The 25,827-nt window shown below is 41.1% G+C and overlaps 1 protein-coding gene across 2 annotated transcripts in view; it reads left to right on the plus strand.

The window, feature by feature from the left end:
• MRPS28 (mitochondrial ribosomal protein S28) overlaps nucleotides 1-25,579 on the plus strand; it is a 71,885-nt gene extending 46,306 nt beyond the window's left edge. The window contains exons 3-4 of one of the 2 annotated variants that reach the window (XM_035890099.1): nucleotides 7,176-7,306; nucleotides 25,397-25,463. In XM_035890099.1, coding sequence (XP_035745992.1) covers nucleotides 7,176-7,306; nucleotides 25,397-25,428 — 163 coding nt within the window. In that variant the 3' untranslated portion in view covers nucleotides 25,429-25,463. Of the gene's footprint in view, nucleotides 1-7,175; nucleotides 7,307-25,396 lie in introns of both variants that reach the window. The other variant, XM_035890100.1, reaches the window with a different exon arrangement.
• The last annotated feature ends 248 nt before the right edge of the window (nucleotides 25,580-25,827 follow it).

The raw sequence follows: 25,827 nt of genomic DNA on the forward strand, positions 1-25,827 counted from the left end.
AAGTGAGAAAACTCGTGGGTTGAGATAAAGACAGGTTAATAGGGCAAGCAAAAGCCGTGCATGCAAGCAAAACAACACAAGGAATTCATTCTCTCCTCGCCATGAGCAGGCGGGTGTTCAGCCATTCCCAGGAAAGCAGGGCTCCATCACATGTAATGGCTACTTGGGAAGACAAACGCCATCACTCTGAACATGTCTCCCCTGTTCTTTCTTCTTTCCTCAGCTTTATATGCTGAGCATGATGTCATATGGTGTGGGATGTCCCTTTGGTCAGTTGGGGTCAGCTGTCCCAGCTGTGTCCCCTCCCAACTTCTTGTGCACCCCCAGCCTCCTTGCTGGTGGGGTGAGAAGCAGAAAAGGCCTTGACGCTGTGTAAGCCCTGCTCAGCAATAACAAAAACATCCCTGTGCTATCAATTTGTGCTGTTTCCAGCACAAATCCAAAACATAGCCCTAGGCTAGCTACTAGTAAGAAAATTAACTCTATCCCAGCCAAAACCAGCACAATACCATTGCATAGCCAGTAGCTGTGTATGGCTAGTTGAGAGTAGAGATGGCAACTTCCAAATGGTCGGAGTTGGTTTTTTTTTCTTCCCCAGACATTTGTTGAGAAATTAAGCCAGAATGAGAGAAAGGTGGGGCATCTCAGCTTAAGCTAAATAAAGCCTAGGATGTTCTGGAGAACAGGGGGAGACATGCTGTCAGTACTGCAGAGTATGCTATGGGTCTGAATCAGAGGTATCTGACTGCATGGAAACCCACCAGTCGTGCCAGCCCTGTGCTGGTTCCCACAGAGGCACTGGAGATTCTCTGCACCCGAATCAAAGCTTTCTAACCCAGGAGCATCCCCTTGGTCTCACACTGGAAAAGAGACCCAAAGTTAAGAGGTGGCACAAGAAGAAGAACGTGTGCTGTACAAAGCCTCTCATCCCATCTTCTGCCCCTAGATTTCCCTCCGCTTCTGATTCTTGTCCTGTATTTAGTCACTCCCTTGTGCCTCTAATACTGAAGCCCGCTGCAGCATAGACCCTGTGTTTCTGAGACACCTCCATCTACTTCCCAGTTCTGTGCTCTTTTTCCCACTTCTTCCCCGCTTCCAACTCAAAGAGTCTGGTCAGTTCTGCTAGCCCCGTAGTTGCCCTTTTAACAAAGAAGGGGATCTGAAAGCCCCTCATGCTAGTAATTACATGCGATTTCTGTACCAGTGTGAGAATATAGCTTGTTCAGTGTTTGTTGTCAGCTGCAGGGTATCGATGCGGATTGCTTTTTCCAAAAGTGGTATAAGCTGCATACAGTATTTATGTTGTGCAGTGAAGTATAGGCTGCTACATATGCCCACTGAGTCAGAGCAGGGAAACCAGGGCGTGTTTCTCCAGTATGTATGTGTTGTGTACATGTGCACTCCTTTCCAATGCACATGGGCTTGAGAAGCAACCAAAGAGGAAGGACCCTTACAGCTGTTGACAAAATCTAGCTAGCACTCAGAAGTTGGAAGAGTGCTTCAGTTGCCTGTTTATGCTTAATTTTCATCTTAAATTTTTCTAAGTCTTCAATATTGTTTAATGCACAGAACGAATGGTATTTATGTAATGAACAGCTATGCCATGCTTTAATAGTTCACAAAGAAGATAGAATTCCCTATTTCTTCTTGGCATTGGTATGATATCATTGTATTAATATGCTTCACAGTCACAAATGAACTTAATTTTTCAGGATCCTATCAGCAGAGAGGCATATTTATCCCAGTTCACAAATGGGCAGCTAAGGATCAGAGATTAAGGATCCAAGTATCTATTATAAATTCTGGGAATTACAATTACACAGCTTGAGCCATTCCATCTTCCATTTCTCCACTGACTTTGATACCCAGCACTCTTCCTGCAGCTGTATGAACCGAGCAGCTGCCTTTGCAATCAGTGCCAGTATTAGATACTGGCCTGTGCCTCCAGCACTTTTCCTTCAGCTGCATAGGCAGGCAGGCAGGCAGCTGCTTTTATGTATTAATATGTGGAGTTGGCATTGGTTATTAAGGCAGCTGCTCAACTGTCCTTACAGCTGGAGGAAGGGTGTTTCCTACTAGGAACAGCTCATAAGAGTGGAGAGACTTCAAAACAAGGAGGGTATGGCCTGCTTTTTCATCTCTGAGCTATATTGCTTAGGGCTGCGAAACTGTTTGATTTCATTAGGAAGTGTAAACAATTAATGGAAGTAATTGAGTACATTGAAGTTACCTACCATTTTTTTCTTCTGCATTTTATGGGTTTAGACGGGGTGACAAAGTCAGTGTGTGACTTAATTTTTTTTTTTAAGCAGAAATGTTTTTATTGCTTAATTTTAACCAATTGAGTTGAAGTTTTGTACTGAATTTAAAATCTTGTAACACTCTCTTTTAAGTCTACAATTAGTATTAGGATCTGTTCACAAAATTTTAACATTTTTTGTGATTTTCATACAAGCAGAGGTAAAATGGGAAGTAGTGCATGGCCATCCTTGCTTGTAGCGCTTGGATGTTTGTTCAGACTACTTCTGTGGGGTTTAAAGACTCAAATGAGTTTGAACCTTGAGCTTTTACTTCTGCCCTTATTTAGAGAAAAAGAATGAGTGCATGCATTATGGTTTGTGCAGTCTTTGACAGATGAAAGCTCTACTCTGCTGTATTTCATCTGGTCATCAACAGCCAGTGGCAGCTTGGTTTTGGAAGGCCTTGTCCATATGAAACTTCCTCCTGTCAAATTCTCAAGTAACATAAGGCTTAGAAGAAAAGAAGAATGGGGATTAAGTGAAAAGCCTGAAAGTGCTGTGTGTGACATAAAGCCATGCCAGCATTGGTAAATGACATAAAGCCCACCACTAAGCTACTTCAGACTTTGTGGACGTTGTTGAATGAAGTAGCAAAATTCTGCAGAGAGCACCAAAGTGTTTCTTCAAAGAGGAGAGCAGTGGAGAGAGACCGAGCAAGGCGATATTTAATATTCTGTCGTGAGTGGGGAAAGCAGGCTTCAATGGCGTAGTACCGTGCACCTCTTGAGTCTCTAGCAAGCTTTCATATAGGGCTAGTGGAATAAAGGAGGTGTTTAAGGAGTAAATAGGAAAGTGTGAGAGGATCTTGGTATTGATGGGAGCGCGTTCCTCCATGCAATTGGGAGTCCTATGCACCATAAGCTGCTCTTGGAGAGTAAACAAACAGCTCTTGGAAGAACGTGGTGTGCTTTCCTTTGATGTTGCTGAGAGGTTTTGGAGTACGTGTAAGAAGGAGTCTTCCTCTTTGTCACACCCACCTCCTCACACCGCATAGTTAAAATTAGTTTCTGTTCTTTCCTATGATATTTACAGTATGCAGAGTGAAAGTGGTTTCTTTTTTTTTTTTTCTTTTGGCTATAATGAAAATCTCTTCTCCCGTCAAAAGTCTTCAGACCAAAAGTTAAGTTTGTCCTATACTATTTTTAGGTGACAATTCAAAGTAACATTGTTATTGAGCGTAATTTCTCCTTTGATGTACAAATGAGGCTCTTTTGATGTGGGGCGGTTGTTCCCATAGCAAAGCAACTCTTCAGTGCAGTTCGTTATTAGCAAGCAATTGTTAAATGAATACATCTGTTTATACTACATAGGCAAGACTGATTGCGGTGCTACCTAAGCGAGCTTGCCTGTGTTTTATATCTCCTGTTACTCATCGTGCTGAAATCTGTTGGATTTTGAATGCTTGGAATTAAATTATCCATCATCATTTTTCCTTGAGTCTGCTGTTCATTTATTTTACTTTCTGTATTACAGAAACATTTCAAGCATTTCTGGAATTATGTTGGTGTGGGTGTTTTTTTATGGAGTTGTTATCCTGCCCTGCTTTTGGGCAAAACCTTGAAATTTGACAGGGGTAGCTTTCATCGGGTGGTGCCTTGTACTACTTGCTCAATAATCCACTTAGACTGAGCTAAGGTAGAAGGTGTTTGAACACGCATAGAGATAGGTGCTTCTGGTGAGGATCTTCAGATGCATCAGCTTCTCTGAGCAGTGGTCATCTCCAGACAGCTCTCCTTTATTTTCAGTACCCTTTAGTGTCTACTGACTTGTCTCCCAGACCAAAGGCAACTTGAGCTCTGACAGCAGAAACATGTCCTACAGCCCAGTGAGGGAGGATGGATTGTAGTCAAGAAGAAGCAGCAATTTCTAGGCATTTTCTTGTTTTATTTCTCCTGGACAGAAAAAGAATGATTCGCATTTCACAGTCCCTTGATCACTGTGCCGGTCATCAGTCTTCTAATTAGAGAATCAAGCATCATTTTTTGTGTTGGTTAATAGACAGTTTGCATGGGGTGATTTCTGCTAGCACCAAGAGTAACAGCTAGTAGTAGTGCTGATATTATCAGGGGAAGAAGAGAAAACTGAACTGAACTGGGATTTAGAAAAGTTAGGCTCTTTTTTCTGCTTTGTGATATGATTCCTACAGCAGTAAAACCAGTGATGTCGAATAAAACCTAAGGGACTGAATTGAGAAAGTTGGAGAAACTTAATTTTCACCTTTAGCTTTTGAAAGCTTATTTTTGCCACCTTAACTTTCTTCCAGCTTTCCTTCATGTCATAAATACCAGAATTAGCAAAATATTAAAGGCAGACTTGTATTGCACAATTTCTTTTTTAATCATTTCTATATGAAAATAATTTGTGCATGTATTCGAAACCTATTTCCAGCATATAAAATGGTTCCCTTGTATCTGTTGATCTTTGTTGGAGGAAGAACAAAAGAAGTTGGCTTGGTTTAGACAATTAGCTTAGACAGTTAGCTTAGGTATTAGGTAAACAAGTTCAACTGTTAGGATGGTGAGACTCTGAGAGGGCTTACCTAGGGTGTGTTTAAAAAACCCTTTCCTTCATAGAGGTTTCTTAAAAACAAGTTAGATAAATATTTGTCAGGGGTAACCTACTTTAGTGTAAAAGGTAAGACTGGAAGTCTCTCACCTTTAATTTTTCTGATTTTGGTCAAGCATTTAAAAAGCAGCTGGTCATTAAAGAAGACTTGCTTTTGAGACACTTCAAGGCAAGTACAGTAGAAAATCCAGCTTTCCAATACAGTAGGTGCCAGTAAACACTTCAAAATCCCTGAAATAAATATTTCTGCATGCTGCATGTAAAATACTGTCTTTCTTCCAAGATTTTATGTTCCGTTGTAAGTGACCCAGATGGATGAGAAATAAATACAATCTCAAAGTCATCTGCTCCACTTCCTTTGTAAATGACCATGAAATGATTAGGAGTGAGATGGGAAGCATTTGGCTGACATACTGATACAGCTATTACCTGGAATTGATTCAGCCACCTCAGTTTCATTTTGTGCTTTTTCTTAGCTCTCATTCCTTTCCATTTGCATGATAATTGTTGGAAGAAGCTGAGGTGGTTAGTCATATGACCTTATCTCTAAAACCATTTACTAGCAGGCTTTGCTAAATGGTAACGTGAGTATATTTTAACTGAAATAATTTTCTTTGTGTGTTAGTTGTGCACATCTGGGGATTGAATAGCTTCACCTCAACCAGCACACTTCTAAGTTTCTTCTCATTGTTCACTGAACTTGGGACAGTGTGAGATGTGGCTAAGATGGAGTCCAAAAGGGTGCAACTCCAGTGTGCTTAAAGGAGTTGGTAGACAGAAGAGGTGCTGAAATTCTGGCAGCCTTACTGGTGTTAAATTTAAAGTTTTGGTCCCTAAGCATCGTGGTACAGTGGTGTAACAGTGCTGAACATATGTCTCTCCGTGGAAGGACACTGTGTGTCCTGGCTGCAGGTTAAATTTCTGCAGGTGATAAATGACCGAGCAGGTACTGAAGATCAGTCCTTTAACAACCTAAACCTGTACCTGCCTCCTGGTGCTTAGCCATGCTCTGGGCTCTATGGGTATTTTATCACCCACGTAATCTGAGTTGATGCCCAAGTATAAGAGAAACTGAATTTCACTTGGGTGACTGAATGCCTGGTTTTGCCCTGTATAGTCATTACTGTTGTAACTAACACCATTGGCTTCAAAAGTGTTTTACTGCAGGCGAAATCTTTTAAAATGCATAAGTAAATTCCTTCAGAGTTGATAAAATATTTTAGTGGGATTGACACATTAATAGGCAAAATCGTTTATGTGTAGTTTTTTCCTTTTCCCTGTGTGAGAAAAACTTTCAGAACAACTCTTTCCACCCCAGGAGTATTACGGATTGCTTGGACTGTCAATACTTTTCTTAAATCTTTTGTGGAGTACAATAAACCTCCCTGTCCTTTTTATAGAGAGGGCGGTAGAATTTCACCCCCCATTTAAAATGCAGATAATACATTGTTCAGAGAAGTTTGTTTGAAAAGGTAGGTTAAGCTGGACTGAGTCGTCACCCAGGCGCTCTCTGTGTGTGTGCATGTATCGGGAACTTGATACTGTGGGAAAGCTGCAAGGCACCTTCTAAGGTGATGGAAAAGAAACACTGTACTACAATTAGTTTTACTCACAAATGAGAATAGGATTTTGTTATCGTGATTAATTGTGCCTTACCGTACTCCACCAGAAGGTAAGAAATAGCAGGAGCTGAAGTTCTTGAATGATAGAGAGAAAGAAAAGACTAACAAGTGAAAGGTATGGAAGTGGTCTTGGGATCTCCCTTACTTTTGCTAACATATAAAATCACAAGCTCTGACTTCAGAGATGGATGGAAGTGTTAAGCAGGTCCCTTTCCAATGACCAAGCTTACGTGAGCATTGACTGGGACAAAACCATTCTTTGTTTTATTAGCATTACTGAATCTTTAGTACAAAGTTGGCATTTAAACCAATGGTTGCCTTTACTACAGGACTAGTTTCCAACATTTCAGGTGCCCATTTTTTTCTAGGCTTATGAACTGTGAATTTTCCGTTGGGTTTCATTTGCTTTAATGAAATCCTTCCAATATGATACACTGCCAAAGCCTGTTGTCTTTTATCCTGTTCTCCATCTAACTCATTCCTCTTGATCTCAGTTAGCAGTGGACAGAGGGATGGAGGGGTCCCAAATAATTTTTATGGCCTTGTCTTCTGCTGTGAGCAGAAGCAGGCAGGGTCCATGTTGGCACTGCCCTCAGCCGCTTGTACTGGCCATCTCCCTTGTGCAGCTGTGTTTAGAGCTGGGTCAGGGAGCTGATGCAGAAGAAAACTGCCCTTTTTTTTCATTCAGATTGATCCAGTTCCTGATCAGGTTGGCAGCCAGAGAGTTTGCCCTGTCACAAGGACAGCATCAGGAGCGCTCAGGTGGATGTGAGGGAAGAAGGCTCAGACTGCCCTTTCAGCAGCTCAGGTTTGTGGTGGGTGAGTATGATCGGGCGGTCCCAGTCTCATAGACTCCAACATCCCTGCTACATGCAGGGGAGAACGAAAATAAGAACTGCAAATGAGCGCAGTCTTCTTCAGCTGAGATAATTCACCGCAGCAAAGCCAGTGCATGCACAGCCCCTACCACAGCTCCCTACAGCACGGTTCGTAGGAGTTTGAGGGTGGTAAGTTAAGGAGTTGAGGTTTTCAAGGCAGCTTGGGAAAAGAAAAAGAAAGTAAAAGGCTAAAAACACACAAAAGGGTGTATTACCTGGAGAAGTATATGGAAGGGTGATGGGTGGGTGTGCTGGGCTTCTTGGCAAATATTTCCAAACCGACTCTTTCGTTCATGTGTGCCACCACTCTCAAGTCTGCAGTAATTCACTAGCAGGATGTATTTAGCTTACTATTCCCGAACAGCTTCAAAACCTATTAAAACACAAAACTCATTCTTACTTGTCAGAAGCTAAAGGTGAACATACCAAACATCTGATTACAGTTTGCTGTAGAATGGTTTCCTGTGTTAATAAAGAAGCATAGTGCATTTTATAAGTGTTTGAAATCTTTGGAGTCTTGAAATATCTTTTCAGTATTTTTAAGACTATAAACATAAATGTTCGGTAGAACATATTGCAGATAAAAGAAAAATGGGGAGGGGGGGTTGAAGTCTGTTCATGTGATTTTGCAGGTAATTTGGGGGAAACCTTTCAGAGCCACAGTGCAAATAAATTCTGATTGAACAAGTGAAAACCCTTGCAGAATTACTGCACACAAAGGAGATGTGGACTTATTTTCTTAAGTATTGAGCAGTTTGGCAGTAGGGCTTGAAGATCGGGACTTGGAGGCACTACAAAGAAACTACAGTGATGAATTAAGGAGATTACGGTAGAGGATTTGAACATATTTTGCATATTATCAAGGGTTGGGTGTAGAATGTACAGCAGTGGTAGGTAACAGAGAGGAAATGAGAGCATCTTAACAGCTTCCCTTTTTTGCTCCAGTAATGCAGGATATAGGCCAAGGTACTTGGTCTTCTAGGAGTTGGTGCAAGCATTAGCTAGGAACAAATGATTATACAGTCATGGAATCACAGAATCGTTTAGGTTGGAAAAGACCTTTAAGATCATCAAGTCCTCTGTGACATCAGCTAGAGAAACTTTTGGTGACTTTTTTTAAATCAAATAAATGCTGATAAGGAGAAGGGGGGTAGTGAAGGAAGTTATATGGGGAGTTTCAGTTTTAACTGCCTAAAGTTTGGAGGAAAATATGAAAAGTAGAGTAGAAATGTGTTACATTCATAAAGAAGAGTTACTGCTCTGAAAAAAAGTCCATCAAATGAGAGGTGTTGCCTCTGTATTTTGTTTTGGAGCATGTCCAGAGAAGGGCAATGAAGCTGGTGAAGAGTCTGGAGCACAAGTCTTATGAGGAGTGGCTGAGGGAACAACAGGAGGCTGAGAGGAGACCTTATCGCCCTCTACACCTCCCTGAAAGGAGGGTGTAGTGCGGTGGGTGTCAGTTTCTTCTCCCAAGTAACAAGTGATAGGACAAGAGGAAATGGCCTCAAGTTGTGCCAGGGGAGGTTTAGACTGGACATTAGGAAAAATTTCTTTACTGAAAGAGCAGTCAAGTATTAGAACAGGCTGCCCAGAGAGATGGTGGTGTCACTGTCCCTGGAGGTGTTCAAAAAACATGTAGGCATGGCACTTCAGGACATGGTTTAGTAGGCGTGGTGGTGTTGAGTTGACGGTTGGACTTGACGATCTTGGAGGTCTTTTCCAACCTTAACGATTCTATGATTCTCTCTGTTCTTCATTATGTTGGTTGGGTCTAGGGGTTTTTTTAGCCTCAGTTCAGCAGCCCCTTGTGCAGGCATATGGCACAGTTGTTTGTGTAGCCCCACAGAAGTCAGTAAGCTTATCCACGTCAATGACATGGAACAGAACTCTTATAGAATGCAAGCACTAGTCTGCACACGTTTGCACAAAACCTAGCACAATTATGCTGTGAAGCTGGGTTGAGGATTTGGCAATAACAATGAGGGAAAAAAGGAAAATTCTGTAAAAATCATATGCATTTCTTATATTTGACTGACTTCAACTGTTTTGATCTTTCTTTTATAAGCATTTACATTAACTAGTTTTACTGCAGACTGCAAAATGAGAATTAAAATATATTGTCTGTACATGCACAGATATAATATTAAGCAATTATTTTTATTTTCTGGTAATTTTTATTCATGCAAAGAACAGGTGAAACAATTTTTTTTTTTTCACACAGTACCTAGCTCAAGCAAATGCTCTAACTTTATTCAAGTATTTAGCTGTGTTTTATCTAAATGAGTCCTAGTTTGGACTTCATTCTTTGCAGTCACCTCTTTTCCAAGGTGGCTGGGGTGGAGATATCCAGTTTATTCCATTTGCCAGGATCTCAAGGCTATTGCGGGATGCACTGTGAAGGGCATCCAAGCAGGTCCAAGATGTTGGCAGCCGCTCACCTCGAGCCCCTTCAGATGTGGGCTGGTTTCTTGCAGTGCTGTGCCATAGCCCTTCGCATCCTGAGTGCCAGCAGGACATACTGGCTTAAGTGCAATGCTGAACTAGAGCTCAGTCTTCCCATTCAGGTAGCATTAGACCTGAGTCAATAAGACCTTCTGGAAGTTGGAGCCCAGTGCAGAAGTGTGTAATCAGTGTTGATTTGGGAGGGTCAGGGCTAAACAAGAGCTAAAAAATGTTCCTTGCCCTTCGCTGACTCTCTGACAAGCCACTTTCACCATGCCCCTCAGAGCTCCTGATTTTTGGGAGTCTAGTGCAGCTGTATCAGATCTGGCACCATAGAGAAGCAGTTTAGATCTGTGTGGTTTGGTAGCCAAGATCTGCCCAGTAAAGGTGCTTGGACTGCTTCCACACCCAGGGAGCCCTGCTAAACCTGAACTCTGCATGCCTGAGTTCAGCCCTCTCTGCATTGAGCCTCTGAAGTAGTGGAAATGCTGGACCAGTGTCTCCAAACCCAAAGTAAGATGCCGTGGACATCTCTCCCAGATGACAGAGCTGTTTTGTTCCTTTTCCCCGGGGACAGGAGTTGTGGGAGCTCCTGTAACTGAGTTTCCTCTCTGGAGAAGGCACGCTAAGATAACACTGCGTACTGTGAGCAGAAAATGTCATATTCTTTGGCATGCAACAGGTATGTCAAAACCTGCCTGTTTTGCTCGAGCACGTTCCCAGCAAGGTGAGCATTTGAGAGGCTGATTGAAAGGCTGAGCTCTGTTCCAGATTTACATCTGCCGGCTCCGTTTTCCCCAAAGGAAAGGGGATGTAATTTCAGACCCTTGGTTAAAGACTTACAAATATTTGGGGAAACAGATAAGGCGCTGCTAATTGATTCCTGGGCTGTTTGTTCCCAGTTTTGGAGGTACCGCTGGCATTAAAGATGAGGCATGAAGCAGTCTGGGTTAATGGTCTCTGTCAGATGATTAGATTGCACCACACAGGTTGGGAAGCAGCAGCTGGAGAATGGGCAGGAAGAAAAGGAGACGATGGCATTAGTAAGCATAGCTCCAGAAAAAAACCTTATGGTTTCTTCTGATTTTTGCATGTAGTCAGGAACTTGAACATATTGAAATGTCACTGGGCCAGGACAGTCCCACCACCAGAAAGTACCTTCTAAAGTGGAGAAGAAAACAGCATTTTTGGATCCATCAGTAAAGACTTGTTGGATTATTTAAATAGCTGATTAAGTAGGTCTTACAAAAACAAAATAGAAATGCCCATCGGTAAGCAATGCTCTTTGCCCTCTGTAGACAGTCTTTCTATAATCGCTTGCTTCTATTGGGCTGGTTTTCACTGATTTGCAGCTTTAATTTCATGGTAGTGCAAGTTCCTGGTTCACATTCTCTTGTGCTGCTCTCCAAGCGGTTGACCCAACGTTCAGAAAGGCAGCAATATTTGTCCTTTTTTGGTCTGATTTTTTTTTTCCTCCTTTTTAAACTTCACTTTGTTCACAATGACGAATGCATCCATCTTGTAGGAGACATTTTACTATCTGTAGTTCAGCGTTTCATGAAAGAGATCTACATTACAGTCATAATAATTTGTGCTAAAGGGACAAGTAGATGCAGAATCCTCAGATTATTTGATGAAAAGTAGATATGTGTGTTTAACACCTAAAGAAATCCTTCCTGGTAAAAATAAATCCAGGCTAAAACTAGTGATGTGGGGGCAACTTAACCCTTTTCACTGGGCTTTGGAGAAGTAGTTGATTACTGCTGTGGCTGTTTGACTCCCTTGTTCAGATTAAAAAATAAATTAAAGGAAGGAGGAAGGGAATGAAAGAGCATTTCCTTACCAGGCAGTCACACAAGCTATTGTCTGAGAGCTCCCCGCCCCCATCTCTTTCACCCAGGCACACACACACACATACACACGCACACAAAAAGCCAGTTTTGTGTCCTTCTGAGCACACAGATGTTCCTCTTGGCACCCCTACAGTATGGATAGGTTTTTTTGCAGGCACAGAATGTGAGGCTTCTTTGTTGGAGACAAAGTGTTGCCTGTGGTGGGAACTGCTGCAGTGATGGGAAAGTATCGTAATGTATTGTTGGATTACTGTGTTTTTTTCCCCAGTAGAGACAGTACATTAAAGTAGCTTTGTGGGCGGTGAATTGTTTGAGCCAAGCCTGGCTAATAACACTCTCTCCTTGGCAAGCAGCCGTACAAGGTATGGTTGGCAAAGTTTGGACAGTCACGGCGTTTGTCCCAGGCATGTGCAGCGGTTCTGCTGCGTTGAGTAGAAGTCTTACCAGCCATACTTGGTGAGCCAACAAAAGTGGCCTGGCTGTGAAGATAGAGCTGTCGTACTTTCAGCTCTTTGTTTTTTTAGTTGTATGAAAATCTGATATGATACATGCCTTCTTCTAAATCATTTTTAGGACATCCGTTCTGGGTTTTCTATGTAATGGTTCCAAGAAAACAGCTTAAAATTAGAAACTAGTAGCATTAAGGGTTTGCTTGAGCTTTCATACAGAAGAGGATATAGCCCTTTCAAATGGTTTCTTGTGCTACAGCCTGCCAGAGAACATGGTGCTTCTTTGGGCACAGTTGATGATGTTGCCAACCTAAAGCTCTGTATCCAGCTCCTCTGTTGTTGATGGTACCAAGCAAGAGAAACGCAGACCTGTCAGCTGGGGTCTAGATTAAGTTCCTTTTGTCCATATCATGTTATTTTTTATCTCCATTCCTGAAATACACACAGATTTTGTCATGACTTTTAACTCTTTTGGTTGGCAGTTTTATCCCTCCGTAAGAAATATGTTCTGATGTGAAGGGACTGCCTATGTAGATCCAGTTGAAAGATTGCACAGTTTAAGATGGAGAAAGTGAGGTATGGCTCCATTTCAAAATGGCTCAAGAAAGAGCCTATAGATGAAAAATTCCTTGAGGAAGCTGCTTCTAGGGAGAATTTGGAGGTGAGACTATAGAGGAGAAAGTTACCTGACTCTGTATAATAGCTATTAATTATTTTGTTTCTCAGTTTGTTCCTCTAATGACAGAAGCTCTATTCCTTCCTATTTTCCCCAGATATTTTTACCCATCTCTGGTTTCCTCACTGTAGAGAAAGATGTAATGATTTAATTTTCTGCGGGCTTTCATCTTTCCACACTTCAAAAAAAAAAAAGAACCACAGTCTTATTTGGTATGTTTTCTCAGTCCATGTTTGTGTATTGTGTTTCATCAGAACTTAATCAGTGTTTCTCTGTTGACCAGAAGATGATAAAGTGGTTATAAAAGAGTGCATAAGTCAAACAAGTACATCAGGAAGACGGTTCTTCTCCTTGTACAATGTCACGGCAGTTGTTGCCAGCACATTTCCAGGGGTACTCCACATCCCGGATGCAGTTCTGCAGTCATGAATACACCTACTTTTTCCTATTCTTACATAAGCTTTTTTCATCCCCAAGGCCCATTTCTTGTTTGTCTCTCCAATTTCACGGAATTGCTTAGATTACTTTTTACTTTTTATAATATACTCTTCTTTCACTCCCCCTTTTAAAACTGCAAGCATTCTCCTGTTTCTGTGGCAGCGTCCCCTGAACAGAATTCCCTTTGGAAACCCTTCCTACCCTTCTGCTGCCTTTGGTTTCAGGAACCCAGGGCACGTTCTGCTGCTCTACCCAGCAGCAGGGTTTCTTTCCTAGCTTTCCATGGAGGTCCCTCCTTGGCTACTTCCAACCTGCAGCTGCTATTTTTGCCTGCATGTCTCTTTTGATAGATCCAACTGCTTATTCTTTATTTCCTCGAAAACTAAATTTTCTGACGTTATCTTCCAAGTTCCCTTTGATAGTTATATTCAGCAATAGTCTGTATTTCCTTAACCTTAAGCATTATAGCATTAGGTTAACCTTTGTCATTTCTCATATCTTAATAGTGTCTGGAAATACCTTGTCTCATGCTGTTTTGTATGCTTTTCCCCTCCCTTTAGTATTTCTAAAAGTTGCCATTAGCAGTCTGAGCTCACTCCTGACATCATGGGGTGCAACAGGTGAGTGGCTTGCTAGGCAAGCTGTTTGTTAACTCCTTGCCTAGCCCCATTGTGTTCTTCATGGATATTCTTTATATGTTTTCCTCTTCTTTCATGTGTTTCATAAAACACATTTTTTAAAAATCTGAAACACACCTTTTGCGGAACTGTCGCTCTCCAGACTCCAGTTAAGATCTCTTAATACTATTTTTAGCAAAAAGTGGAACCATCAAATACTGGGTTTTCTCAAAGACAGGTGCATGGCATTCTGCAGAGAAGTGAGCCTTCCCCATGCTTCACACTTTTCCTTGCCAGTTCTTGGAAATCAAACTGACAACGTCAAACCAGTTGTATTTTGAAGGAGCTGCTCCCCAGTAAGATTTTCATGTTGTGTCTGAATAGGCTTTTATTAACTGTGAAAGCCATTTGAATGAGTGATGCAAGGGTTAGCTTACAAAGAAATGTTCCTGACCAAATCTGAAAACGTCCCTTTTACAGGAGCACCATGACCTCTTTTTCAGTGTTAGTCCGTATTGTTCATTCATAATGTAAGTAGCTGAGATTGTTCTTAGGACATTCAGATTAAATGGACACTCACAAGGAATTGAAACTTAAAGAAGTACTACTTGACATACCTTAAAATGTAGGGTTATGTTCTCTGGTATTTAAAAGCAGGCTTATATTCTAGATTTGCACACTCAGTGATGCTTCAGGGTGATTTGTGTGCACTGGAAATAGTTTGGTTTATAATCTGTTATTACAGTGGTGCTTTTTCCCTGCAAGATCCCCTTTTATCCTCTTCTAGCTTTGTCAGACCATAGTGTTGATACTGTGAGATATTTTTAGCTAAAATCTTTGGTTACTTCTTCACTGAGCGTCTTGCAGTTGTCTGAACAATCTGCATATGCTGCATCTTATGGACCAACTGTTAGGTACATAAATGGGACTTGTCTTTTGCCAGAGGAAGAGTGACTGAGCAAGCCGGAGGGCAGACGTTACAGGCAGTGCTTTTGGGTAGGCACCAGCAGACAAAAGGAGAACTGGGGAAAGGCATGGGAATAGGGAGGTTCGGGGAAGAGACTGGTACTTTTCAGCAGTCCTCCCTCAGCCTTAGGTAATTGATGAACCATATGGTACCTCCAGCTCCTCTTGTCTTAGAGCCCCATCCAGTTCTTCCTCCTTTTCACTCAAGCCCACCAACTCTCACCCACCCAGTATTCTCCACAGACCTCACCCACATTCTCCAAAGTTGTATTCCTCAACCTGCATCTCCTCCAGACCCCAATCCCCCCTCCCAGTCTTTCTCCGAGACCCCAAACCATCAGTGCCCAGCCTTCCCCCATCTCTAGCACCTTTTCTATCTCTCTTGTTGGATTCACGTGCGACTGAGAATTCAGGTATCTGCTTCAGCTGTTCAGCAGCTTCATTTTGTGTCTGTCTGTATATGCCAGGCCTTACATTAACATGGTTACCAGCACTCACTGCCACTGGAATAGCCATTCCAGCCTCCCAACCCACCTTCTGCATCCAATTTATAGCTACGATGGGGTTTAAAGACAAAAGAAAGGACGTGGACAGTACTTACCATCAGCACAGATGGGAGCATCGGAGCAGGGTTAGAAGACGTGTCTGCAAAAGTATGTGAATTATCCTGGTTTGCTGAAGTTTTTCCTGTGTGACAGCTTCTTCAAGCTGTACAAAGCTTGAGGGTTGAGCACCAAGGCTGGGCAGGTTTTTAAATGCATTGTCATTGTTCCCATAGCTAGTGTCATTACCCAGACAGTAAGGGGAAGAAACAGTCTGATTTGAATTTTGGTAATAACCATGTCTGGATTATTAAAACCTACTATTTTTAATCCCTTATAAGACACCTGCCAGGATGGCTGGTGCAAGGGGATTGGAATCGGCTGAGTGAGAAAACTGAGAAGCGCTGCAAGAAAAAGACGACGACTGAACTTAGTTGGTACTGGTGAAAGAAAAAACTGATGGGGTAAGAAACTGGGAGGAGAATGAGGTTGGCTGGATAGATAGGCTGGGACTAGGATCAGTGAGGAGGCAGTAAGTAAGAGAGGACAAGAAAAAAGGTCTAATAGTTTTTCCTGTGGTAGAAAAAGAAAACTGGAAACGCCTGGTCAGAGATCCCAGGGAGACAGTGAGAGATGAGAGGAGAAGTTATGATTAGGGAAACAGAGTAAGTGTGGACAGAGAGTAAGATTGAGACCATGTGTATTAAGAGGAACACTGGAACAGTACTGTGGAAACCGCATTTGAAATTTGGAGGGCTGAAAGTTTAGGACTGAGGCAGGGGCCCAGCATGGGAAGGGGAAGGGACAGGAACTGCAATAGAGGTTACTTGTGGAAAGATGGACAGAAGAGTATGAGCTAGAGCACACTTCACATGAGTTTGTTTGCCTTTTTTTTTTTTTTCACTTGGCTACCTTTTTCTTTCCTCTTTTAAGCAGTTTGCCTGGCTCCTGGTGCCCATAAAGCATGAAGGGCTAGGAGGTTTTTTAATGTTTTGTAGTATAATTGGCTAAATTTTTTATTTCTTTAAGTATATAATCTATATTTTTTAGCATTTTTTAAGTTACAAAGCAGTATTTTAATCAAAATTGTTCATTGTGTAGTGTAAATAGCAGAAAAAAATAACAATGTGGACTAAAGACTCAGATTTCTTTTATTCTGGAGTGATGTTTCTTCTCAAGTTAAAGGATATGTTTTATGTTGTAGACTGAGAAAGCAACTGGCATAATTTACTGTATGATGACATAACTATATCTGATACAAGTTCTTAGATGACAGGAGCCACCTATTGCAAGTTTCGTTTGTCAAAGCTGACTTCACCATGCCATAGAGAAAAGGTTATAGCATTCATCTTCGATGTGATATGAAGTACATGTTAAAATACAGATTATTCTGTGGGTTCCTTCTCGAGAAAGGGAACAATCCTGTCCCAAAAGTTTTAGTGAATGCATATTGATTCTTGTGGGACTGTAGCAAAAATTGCAGCAAGATTTTTTGGTCTGTTCTAATAAATACTGGGTACTTTGGTTTTTGTCTGAGTTGAAGGCAAGCATGTTACTTTTTAGAAGTTTGTCACAACTAATAAGTTCTATTGAGAGTCTAAATGTCCATACCGAGTGGAACAGACTTAGATTTAAATATTTGGCACCTTTGGCTATATTTTTTTTTGCTGCCGTAGAAACAAATGTCATTGTTTATTGATATCTTTGTACTAGCAGAGCTTGACAGTGTCTTCATAGTGGTTTGCTTGGGGCTTTTCCACAACAATCATAAAACAATTCTTGTCAGGCTTTGCATTTACCTTCTTTTAGCTATAGGAATGAAAAATGCCATGTTTCATTCACATACGTCTGTGCCACTGTCAGTCGGCTGCCAGTCGTCTCAATAGCCAACAGTGGAGACACAGGACAGGGTGACAAGGTCCCTGAACTTGGGTCCCACAGAATGAAGATGCCAGGACTTGACCAATATGTTACGGTTTGGGGCAGCTCCATAAGCATAAACAGAGACAATATTTTACCCCCTAATGATGGGGTGACCCCCAAATTCTTCTGCTCTTACCAGCCTGTTTGGTAGTTATCTCCCCACCAAGCGTCAGTACCTGCAGTGACATTTGTGTGTGTGCTTGCTCCTGTGAGCTCCAGTTGGCCAGGGCTATATTCAAGTGCTTTGGGGTGTTTTTCACATCACGATCTAGCCAATATCCCAAAAGTCTTCCTGGTATTCATTTCAAATTTCTGCTTCATCAGTAGTCACAGCAAAGTGGGATTTGGCTTTGGACTTCCTCAGGTGCACAAAGCACCTGTTGGTTTTAAGGATGCTTGCCATAGGCTCTACTTAGGCCCTGCTGTGCGAAAACACAAGGTGACAATGACTGTTGCTTAGGCTGATGGTTTCAGACAGGCTTACAGCATTCTGCTAAATGCTTCCAAGAATATGAGAGGCTTTTATCTGCTTTTATCTAGCAGAGTATCTACATCTCTGCTCATATCTGGCAGAGTATACCTTTTTCCTTGTAAAAGGATGGCTTTGACACAAGGAGCAAAAATACTCTGAAAAAATTATTAAGCAGGTGTCACAAACAGTAAATGCTCAGAAGAAATGAGAGCACAGTTGCTTGCTTAGTTCATGGAAAGAGGAAAACAAATTGAGTAGGAAACAAATACAGCTGAAGTGGCAATGGGTTGATGAGTCAGGAGAAGAAAGATTGCATTTTCTGATGGAGCATTTTTTGTGATGTGTTTGATTGCAGAGAACAGAGTTGCTTTGAAAATCCTATTTTGAGCATCCATCCTTTATTTGAATGACTGGGCACTGTGATAATAAATAATGGGTGAATAGAATTTAAGCCAAAAGAGACCTTCAGGTCATCTCTCAGGACTTCACTGTATCATGAGGCATGACATTTCAGCAGGTTATCCAGAACCGAGTTAGCACATCTGTTTTGACATCTCTTCAGTTGAAGCCATCAATGGCTGAAAAGTCTCAGTACTTGGAGTTTTTTTCTGGTGGTTCATCAATATTATTGGGAAAATTGTGATTCACAATTGCATTTGTTGGACTTCACTTTCCTGTCGTTACGTGCTTTTCCCAGATAGATTTAAGCGCCTTTTAATACCAGTATTTTCTTGCTGTAAAGGTACAGACAGCTCAATCTTCTTAATAACTTAACAGATCAAGATCTTTACATGGTTATTCAATTTTACGCATGTTCGTTGTCCTTTCTTTAATAGCCTTTAAAGAAAGGTAGGCAGCAGAACATGCTCTCCTACTATCTCTCTTACCATCCCATGTTCTGCTCTGCGCAGGATTCACACCACCTTTCTGCTGCCACTTTCTGCTGTCTGGCTCGTACATGGAAAGCTAGGAGTTGGTCTTTTTGCCCCAGCATTGCCTAGGAGCTCATACTGAGAGGGAGGGGTGTGGGTGTGGGGGTGTGTGTGATGACTGCTGTATTGAGCTGCTGGAAGCAGGATCACCATTGCCCCGTTGCTTGATGTGCAATGTACCTCACTGGACAAAGCCACTTTAGCAAGATGTAGATAGCTGCGTAGAACTACGCTGCCTTCAACTTGACAGCAATCTGCTAATCTCACCTGTGTTTCTTCTGAACAAGAATTCTATGTATTTGGGCAATGAGCGAGGGATTGCTGGGGAGTGGTATGCTCTTGCTGAGCTCCTTCCCTGTAGGGCATCAGAGGGTGACCTATACATACAGTGCCAGAGTAGCTCCTTAAGCCAGCCATATGACCTCCCTTTGCTGATAAAGTTGAGACCAATGTGGGCTTGGGCAGCATCTGTGAATGCTTCAATACATTTTTGAGAAACAGGATGAATTGTTCCACACGCAGCTTTGTCCCACCCCAACTGCACTGCTTCGCTGCTGGCTGGGGTCAGTTAGAGGTGGGCTTGCTTCTGGGGATGCATCGTAGTTTCAATATTACCGGTGAGGAGCTACAGGGTGATCATGAGTGGATCTGGATGGTGGTAAGAATGGTGAACAAAAAATCTGGAGAAAAAGTGGTGGTTAAATTTATTGCATTACCTTTTTTGTTGTATTTTTTCTGAGGTTGATAATGTGATGTCTTCCACATAATTAAAAAAAAGAGAAAACGAAACAATTAAGAATCGTATTAACTGTTCTGTACTGCACTCTGTTGAGGCACTGAAACAGAACCTCTTGAATAATAGATCTGAAAAACACACTGAAATTCTGACGGTACAAAAATTAAAGACATCAAGACTTCCCATGGCATTCTCTGAGAGTACCATGGCTCAGCTCTAACCCTGTCTTTGGAGTGTTTTATATTAATCTATTTTATATGGGAGATAATCCAGGGATTCCTTTTATTGCAGTTTTTGAAAGTCATCACTAGAATGTCTTGGGAGGTGTTAAAAAATAATGATGTAAAAATGTAAAAAATTCAAATTAAATTCTCTAAATGACACCCTTGGTATAGGAATTAAACCCCAGGTTTAATAGTTGCCTTCCTACTCCATTCAGAAAAGGATGTTTATGAGGGGTGGGAGAGATGGCATGAAAGAATGAACAGTGGGTGAGAATGGTCTTAGCCAGCTCTAGCTAGGTCATTCAGCTTTGCATTGCACAGGTTATCATTGCAAAAGGAGGCAATGGAGACTGAAAACAAGTAACAAAATAGAGGGAATGTAAGGTAAAGTTCTCCATTTGTCTTAAAATAGCAGTCCTGTGTTTTTATTGATGGAATAGAGGGTATCTGTGAATGCATTTTTAAAACGAGTGGGAAATACTAGCCAAGGCCTGGTGAGACTCAGCCATTTCTGTAATTGCGTTGTTATTTTTGTAGTGCTGTTAGAAGCGTTGTTGCTTTCAATTTTAAACTAATAATTTGAGGAGTTTTAGTAGAAAAAGGACTACTTGCTAATTTGTGATCACATGCAGTTTTAAATATTGGATAGTTTAACAAAATGCTTTAAAGTCTACACCTATAATTTAGAGTTTGAATAAAATTCTTAATGCCATGTAGTAATGAGGATGCTTCCTCTACATGTGAAATTGCACACCTGCAAATCTACTGTCCCATTTTCTTGGTAGCAAATGGTATAATTAGGATCAAAAGCTCATTTTTACTTATAGCCTCCTTGGTTTTACATGCTCATTGCTTTCCAAGTTAACTCCCTTTCTAAACCTTTTTCTGTAGCCTGAAATGACATTTAAATTTAAAAAAATAGCATTTCCCCCCCAACAGCATTCTTGAAAGTTAGCAAGAGCTGAAATACATCATTCCATATCCTCCCGCCTTCAATTTTATTATGTAATAATTTGGGGTTTTTTTGTTTATTCATGTATTTTAAGGAGACATAGCAAAATGACCTACTTTTTAAAAATTACAAGTTTAAAATCTTGACTGAAGAGTTTTGGGGTTTGAGGCTGTTTCCTTTAATTTACCATTAAGATTTTAAGAGATTTAAAGCTTCGGTGCAAAAGTGAAAGGATTAGGATAGGGACCACATTGCAGTGAAAGCGATATAGTCAGTCAGAAGGAAGCTTCCAAGTTGCTAAAGTCTGGAAGTGCATGCTGTGCTATTTATGTGTGTTCAGCAAAGAAAAGAGCTACTCTATGGAAGTTAAGACACAGTAGTTTGGTATTTGCGTGCAAAGATAAAAGGCCCTACTTTTAATGTAATGAGAGGACATAAACTTTAATTTTTATATTTGCTTTTAAAGCTTCTTTAAGCAGCATTAGCATGTATGCTTTCTCTGTGCTTTTACATACTGTATTATATTGGTGATGTACAGTTGTACAGACTTAGGGTTTGAATAAGAAAAAGAATTTTCATCTTGCTTCTTTTCAAATTCTTTTCCATGACAGTCCAAAAATTACAGAGCACTGAAGCGATTATTTGGGCTACCTCTAACTTAACTTAGAGTCATCTTATGGAAGTGGATGTTTGAGGAAAGGTGCACCTGTACCCACTGCTTCGCCCACTCCAGAAGACGTGGTGAGAAGCCTGCAAGAACTCATTCAAACTAGAGAAAGCTTTTTGGAGCCCATTGATCCTTGGATAAAGTTCAGGTGGAGGTTACTGGTGGGTGCTTCAGTGGGTGCTCTACCGACACTGGCCTGAGACGGCATCACAGCTCAGCAACAGCAGCTGGTGGATTCCCACCTCCGAAGCTGGGTGTCTTTCCATGCAAAACTGGTGTTCCCAAAGGGTTAAAATTGGTAGATCCTGTAAATAAATTTTGTAGAAGTGGAGAAAGCTTTGACTCTACTTGAAAAATAATTTTTTTAAAGTTCTGTAGAATATTCCTATACCTTCACTTACGTATGCAACCAAACTACCTTTGTCTGTGTCAAAGTGAATTTAATGCTCTCACCTGGCAATAGGAGGTGGTAGGAGGAAAACGTGCATCCTCGACAAACACAGTGCTTGGGGCTGGGTGAAGGTTAACGGCTCCTGCTGATGGTCATGAGATAGGATGATCTTGAATACCAGCATTGTTACTTAAAAATAAAGGAAGTCCTTTTGCAAAATGGACTTCTTTCCTTTTACACTGGTGTCCTGTGTCTCCTAGGACACCTTTCCTGAAAATAATAAAATGCCTGCTTTGTTTCTGGGTCCTGCTTCAAGCTTCTGCTTTAACCATGGGATAGTTTTATCTCTTTTAAGCATAAATACCTTCGTGGATAGAATATGTTTACTATGCATAGAGCAACTTATAATTTCCTCTTGCTCTAAACGTGGTGGATAGACCACCACTGGACATTGTGTTCGTGTTTCTAGTTTTTCTACATCTTCCACTTCTCATTTATTCTAAAGTGTTTTAGCTTTAGGGAAGATCTGTCACAAAACAAATGTTTGTATTCATACAAATTGGCAGTTGTGCCAGCTCCATCAAGTGATGTTCTTCACGATCTCTTTGTAAGCAGATGTGCTGTGACTGGAAAACCTTCTTTAATAATTGAGTTAAGTACAATTAAAGTATCTGAAATCTGTTTTGAGTTACTGAAGCAGCATTGAAGATTGTGGTTCTTTTTATGAAAATACAGTAGCTTGGATTTTGCATTACAAATATATGCTAAAGTCATGTCTGGAAATTTGAGCAAGGTCCTCTGCAGACTGTACAATGAACAAAATCTTCATAATGCTAAAATGGGGGGAGTCATGCTTAAGATTATTCACTTTTTATTAAATTAGATGTATTAAACATGAGAAGTACAGTTTCTTCACAGATTTTCCTCATGGACTTTCCTGGTTGTAAATAGCACTGCTAAAGGTTTGATTGGAAAAAAATCAGTTTCATCTATTCACTTGCAAAGCACTTACCTCTGTAGTCAAGCAACTAGCCCAAAAGGAACTGTTGCATAACGAAAGTAATATTTTGTGTTTCAGCTACAAAGACGGAGCTCAGTATCTCCCTCATTCTGTGCTGTCAAATAGAGAGAGGCTTGCTAATTCAATTGAAACCTCGTTCAGCTTGATCTGTTGTAGAAAAGCGTTGGACCTTGAAGCCAGTTTGCACAATAGCATCCTGCTTTACGTCATTGATGAGCTGTTTTCCTCTAGGAGGAACAAGAGGAGAAGGCAGCAGAGGGATGGCTGGTCTTTAAAATTTGTCACAGAACCACTAGTTTTAGTATTAAGTTCTATTAGGTTAAAAATGTGTCCCTCTTTAAAAGCAGCACCAAACGTTGTCATTTGCAGGCCTGAGTTTAGTGTCACTTAAGCTTTGATAGTTTTATGCAATCTTTACATTTCAGTGACTTTTTTCTTCTTCTGTGGCTCTACTCTGTATACCGTTTCCTTCATTTCTAGACTATTTGCCTGCAGTGTTTTCAGCACTTTTTTGTCACCTGCTTTACCATTTATCCCCTCTTTCGTATCTTACCAAGCCTCCTTTTTTCTCATTATAAGGTGTCTGCTTCCTCTTTTCTGTTTCCACAGACCATTTTTCCCTCCGATTTCCTTCTTTCCCTCTCATTTTGCCTTCTCTCAAAACCTGGTATCTCTCTCACTCCCCCTCTCTTTTAAAATTTGTCTTTTCTCATGCCCTGTCTACTCCTCACACTCATTGATAAAGGCAGAAAAGTCTGATAATTTATGCCAAAGATAGTTACTAGGGATCAGCATAACTTTATGGTTAGATGCAAATGCAACCCGCCTCGCAGTAAGGTAAAGGTTTGATTCATGCTAGAGAATTTTCTGGAGATTTCTCCCATATACCCAAACGGCTACAATCACTAGTCAGCTGATACCTTCATTTAAGGTTCTTCAGCGAGGAGCTTTCGTCTTCATTCCCCTTCTTATCTCAAGGCATCCTGACTTCTTTGGCGAACTTTCTCTTTTAAATAAGTGTAACAAATCCCGGAAGATACCATCCATTTTTAAGGTCTTATGCATTGTCTTTCAATTTTGTTTTGCCCTTCTCTTACTCCTCTGAAATGTTGCACCTTGGCTTTCATGAATTATCATCAGTTGCAAAGCTGTTCTGTTTCGAAATGCAAATATTTCACAGAGAAAGGGACAGAACTGATCCTTCCCAGCTGTTCAGGTAACAACCAAACATAAGCTGTTCTCTGGCTTTAGTAGCTGTGCCGTACTCTTCACAACCACTTCGCAACAGTGGTTACTCACATTTTGGAGAGATCAAGGACGTCAGTTTTATGTTTTTAAGAAAATGGGTGGCGTTTCCACTGCATTGATTCATGCAGATCATCCCAGGATTCATTGGGATGAGTGCTGACAGAAACCTTGCTGGCCCAAGTACCCAATGTAGCTACTTGTTCAGAGTGGAGGTATCAAATGATCTTCCTCTGCCGTTTGTAACATAACCAAGTATGTTACCCAGGATTAACCAAGAGCCATGGGAAATTAATGTAGGATAGTATTGACAGAAAATGGGGAGGAGGGGGAAGAGATAAATGCAAGTCCAGCATCTTTTCTTAAGATGTTTAGTTTTCCAAAAGAATCTTGGTTAGATGTGCCAAAGGAAGATGAAACCTGATTCAGTTTTGCTCCATGCTAGCAAACAGTTGTCAGGCAGTAAAGATTGGCAAGACTGTCTGCCCAAGCGGAAGGTGAAAATGAGGGAGGTGGAAACACATGCAACCGGACTTCCCTGTTACATTTTCTCCAGTCCGTAACTGGAGAAAGTTTCAAACTTTCTCTTCCCTTTGCTCAGGGTAGTCAAGCTTGATGCATCTTCAGCTCTTTATGCTTTGACTAGAAAAAAAAACATGTATGGCTTGAACTTTCAAAAGAAGAGTAATTCTCAGGTTTATGGCTGGACTTTGATCAGTAGCTCTCCAGGTGCATTATAGAAGATGTTGGTATTTCAGAAATCTTCACTAATTTGGCATGGCCATCTTGACACAGGGTCTGTTTTAAAACATGTTGGACGCTCATATCTTCTGACTTAAGAGGAAAAAGAGAGAAAAAAAAGAGCATAAAACAATAAAACCCAACCCCGTAGGCAGAATGTTTCATTACAATAGTTGTGGGGTTTCTTTTTAATTATATGTAATAAAAAACTTGCAGATGATACCCACTCTTTGGAGGAGGGGATAAGACAAGAAAAGTTCCCCTGCCTGAGGCCCAGAGCTGGAAATATAAACCATAGTTAGCTGGCATTGTCCTTTTCTGATAATAGCAATGTCACCAGTGATCTAATGATGACTTATCCTCCCCGTTAATGATATGTTGTCCTGCAGATAATTGTGTGCATGATAGCAGATGATACAGTAAAATATTTTGATGGAAGACACAAACGGTTTCCTATATAATAAACTGCTTTTCCTTAGAGCCTGCATTCCCTCAGCAGGATCTGGTGGTGTCTGCTTTTCCATGGGCAGGATTGTACCCACAGAGATTGGCTCTGTGGTGGCACAGGCTGTGTCCCGGCAGTTTTAGTGCTGATGCACTACAATAGCGTTGGACTTCCTTTGCAGCACATTGTTTTCTATGGGGCATCTACTTTGGTCCACAGACAGGAGAGCAGCCTTAGGAGATTCAAGGTCATTGCTTAACAAAACTTACCTTCTTCCCCCTCTCCCCTTTTCTTCACAGAAAATATCAGAGAGGAACCCGAGTACGGCTGAGACTGCTGGATCTTGAACTCACGTCTCGGTTCTTGGGCGCAACAACAGATACAACATTGCTGGAAGCTGATGCGGTGCTTTTAGGGCTTGTGGAAAGCAAGCAAACAAGGCAAAAGGAGTAGATTTCATGTAAATAAATACACTTTGTGCTGTATAGCAAATTATAAAAATGAAATGTTTCCTCAGGAAATAAAAGAAAAGTTTCTGTCTGCTTGGTTATGTAACTAATGAGATCAATAAAAGGCAATAAGCACATCATACCTGGTTCTTGCTCCATTTTTATTCACTCATTTTTCTAGCTCTTTGCCTTTAGATTTAAATGTAAAAGGTTCACTGAGCTTCGGGAGGTAATACTAGTTGCATGTTCGCATGTTTTTGCATAAAGAATTCCATAGTTTG

This window comes from Egretta garzetta, unplaced genomic scaffold, assembly GCF_000687185.1.
Source record: "Egretta garzetta isolate BGI_Z169 unplaced genomic scaffold, ASM68718v1 scaffold251, whole genome shotgun sequence".
Lineage (NCBI taxonomy): Eukaryota > Metazoa > Chordata > Aves > Pelecaniformes > Ardeidae > Egretta > Egretta garzetta.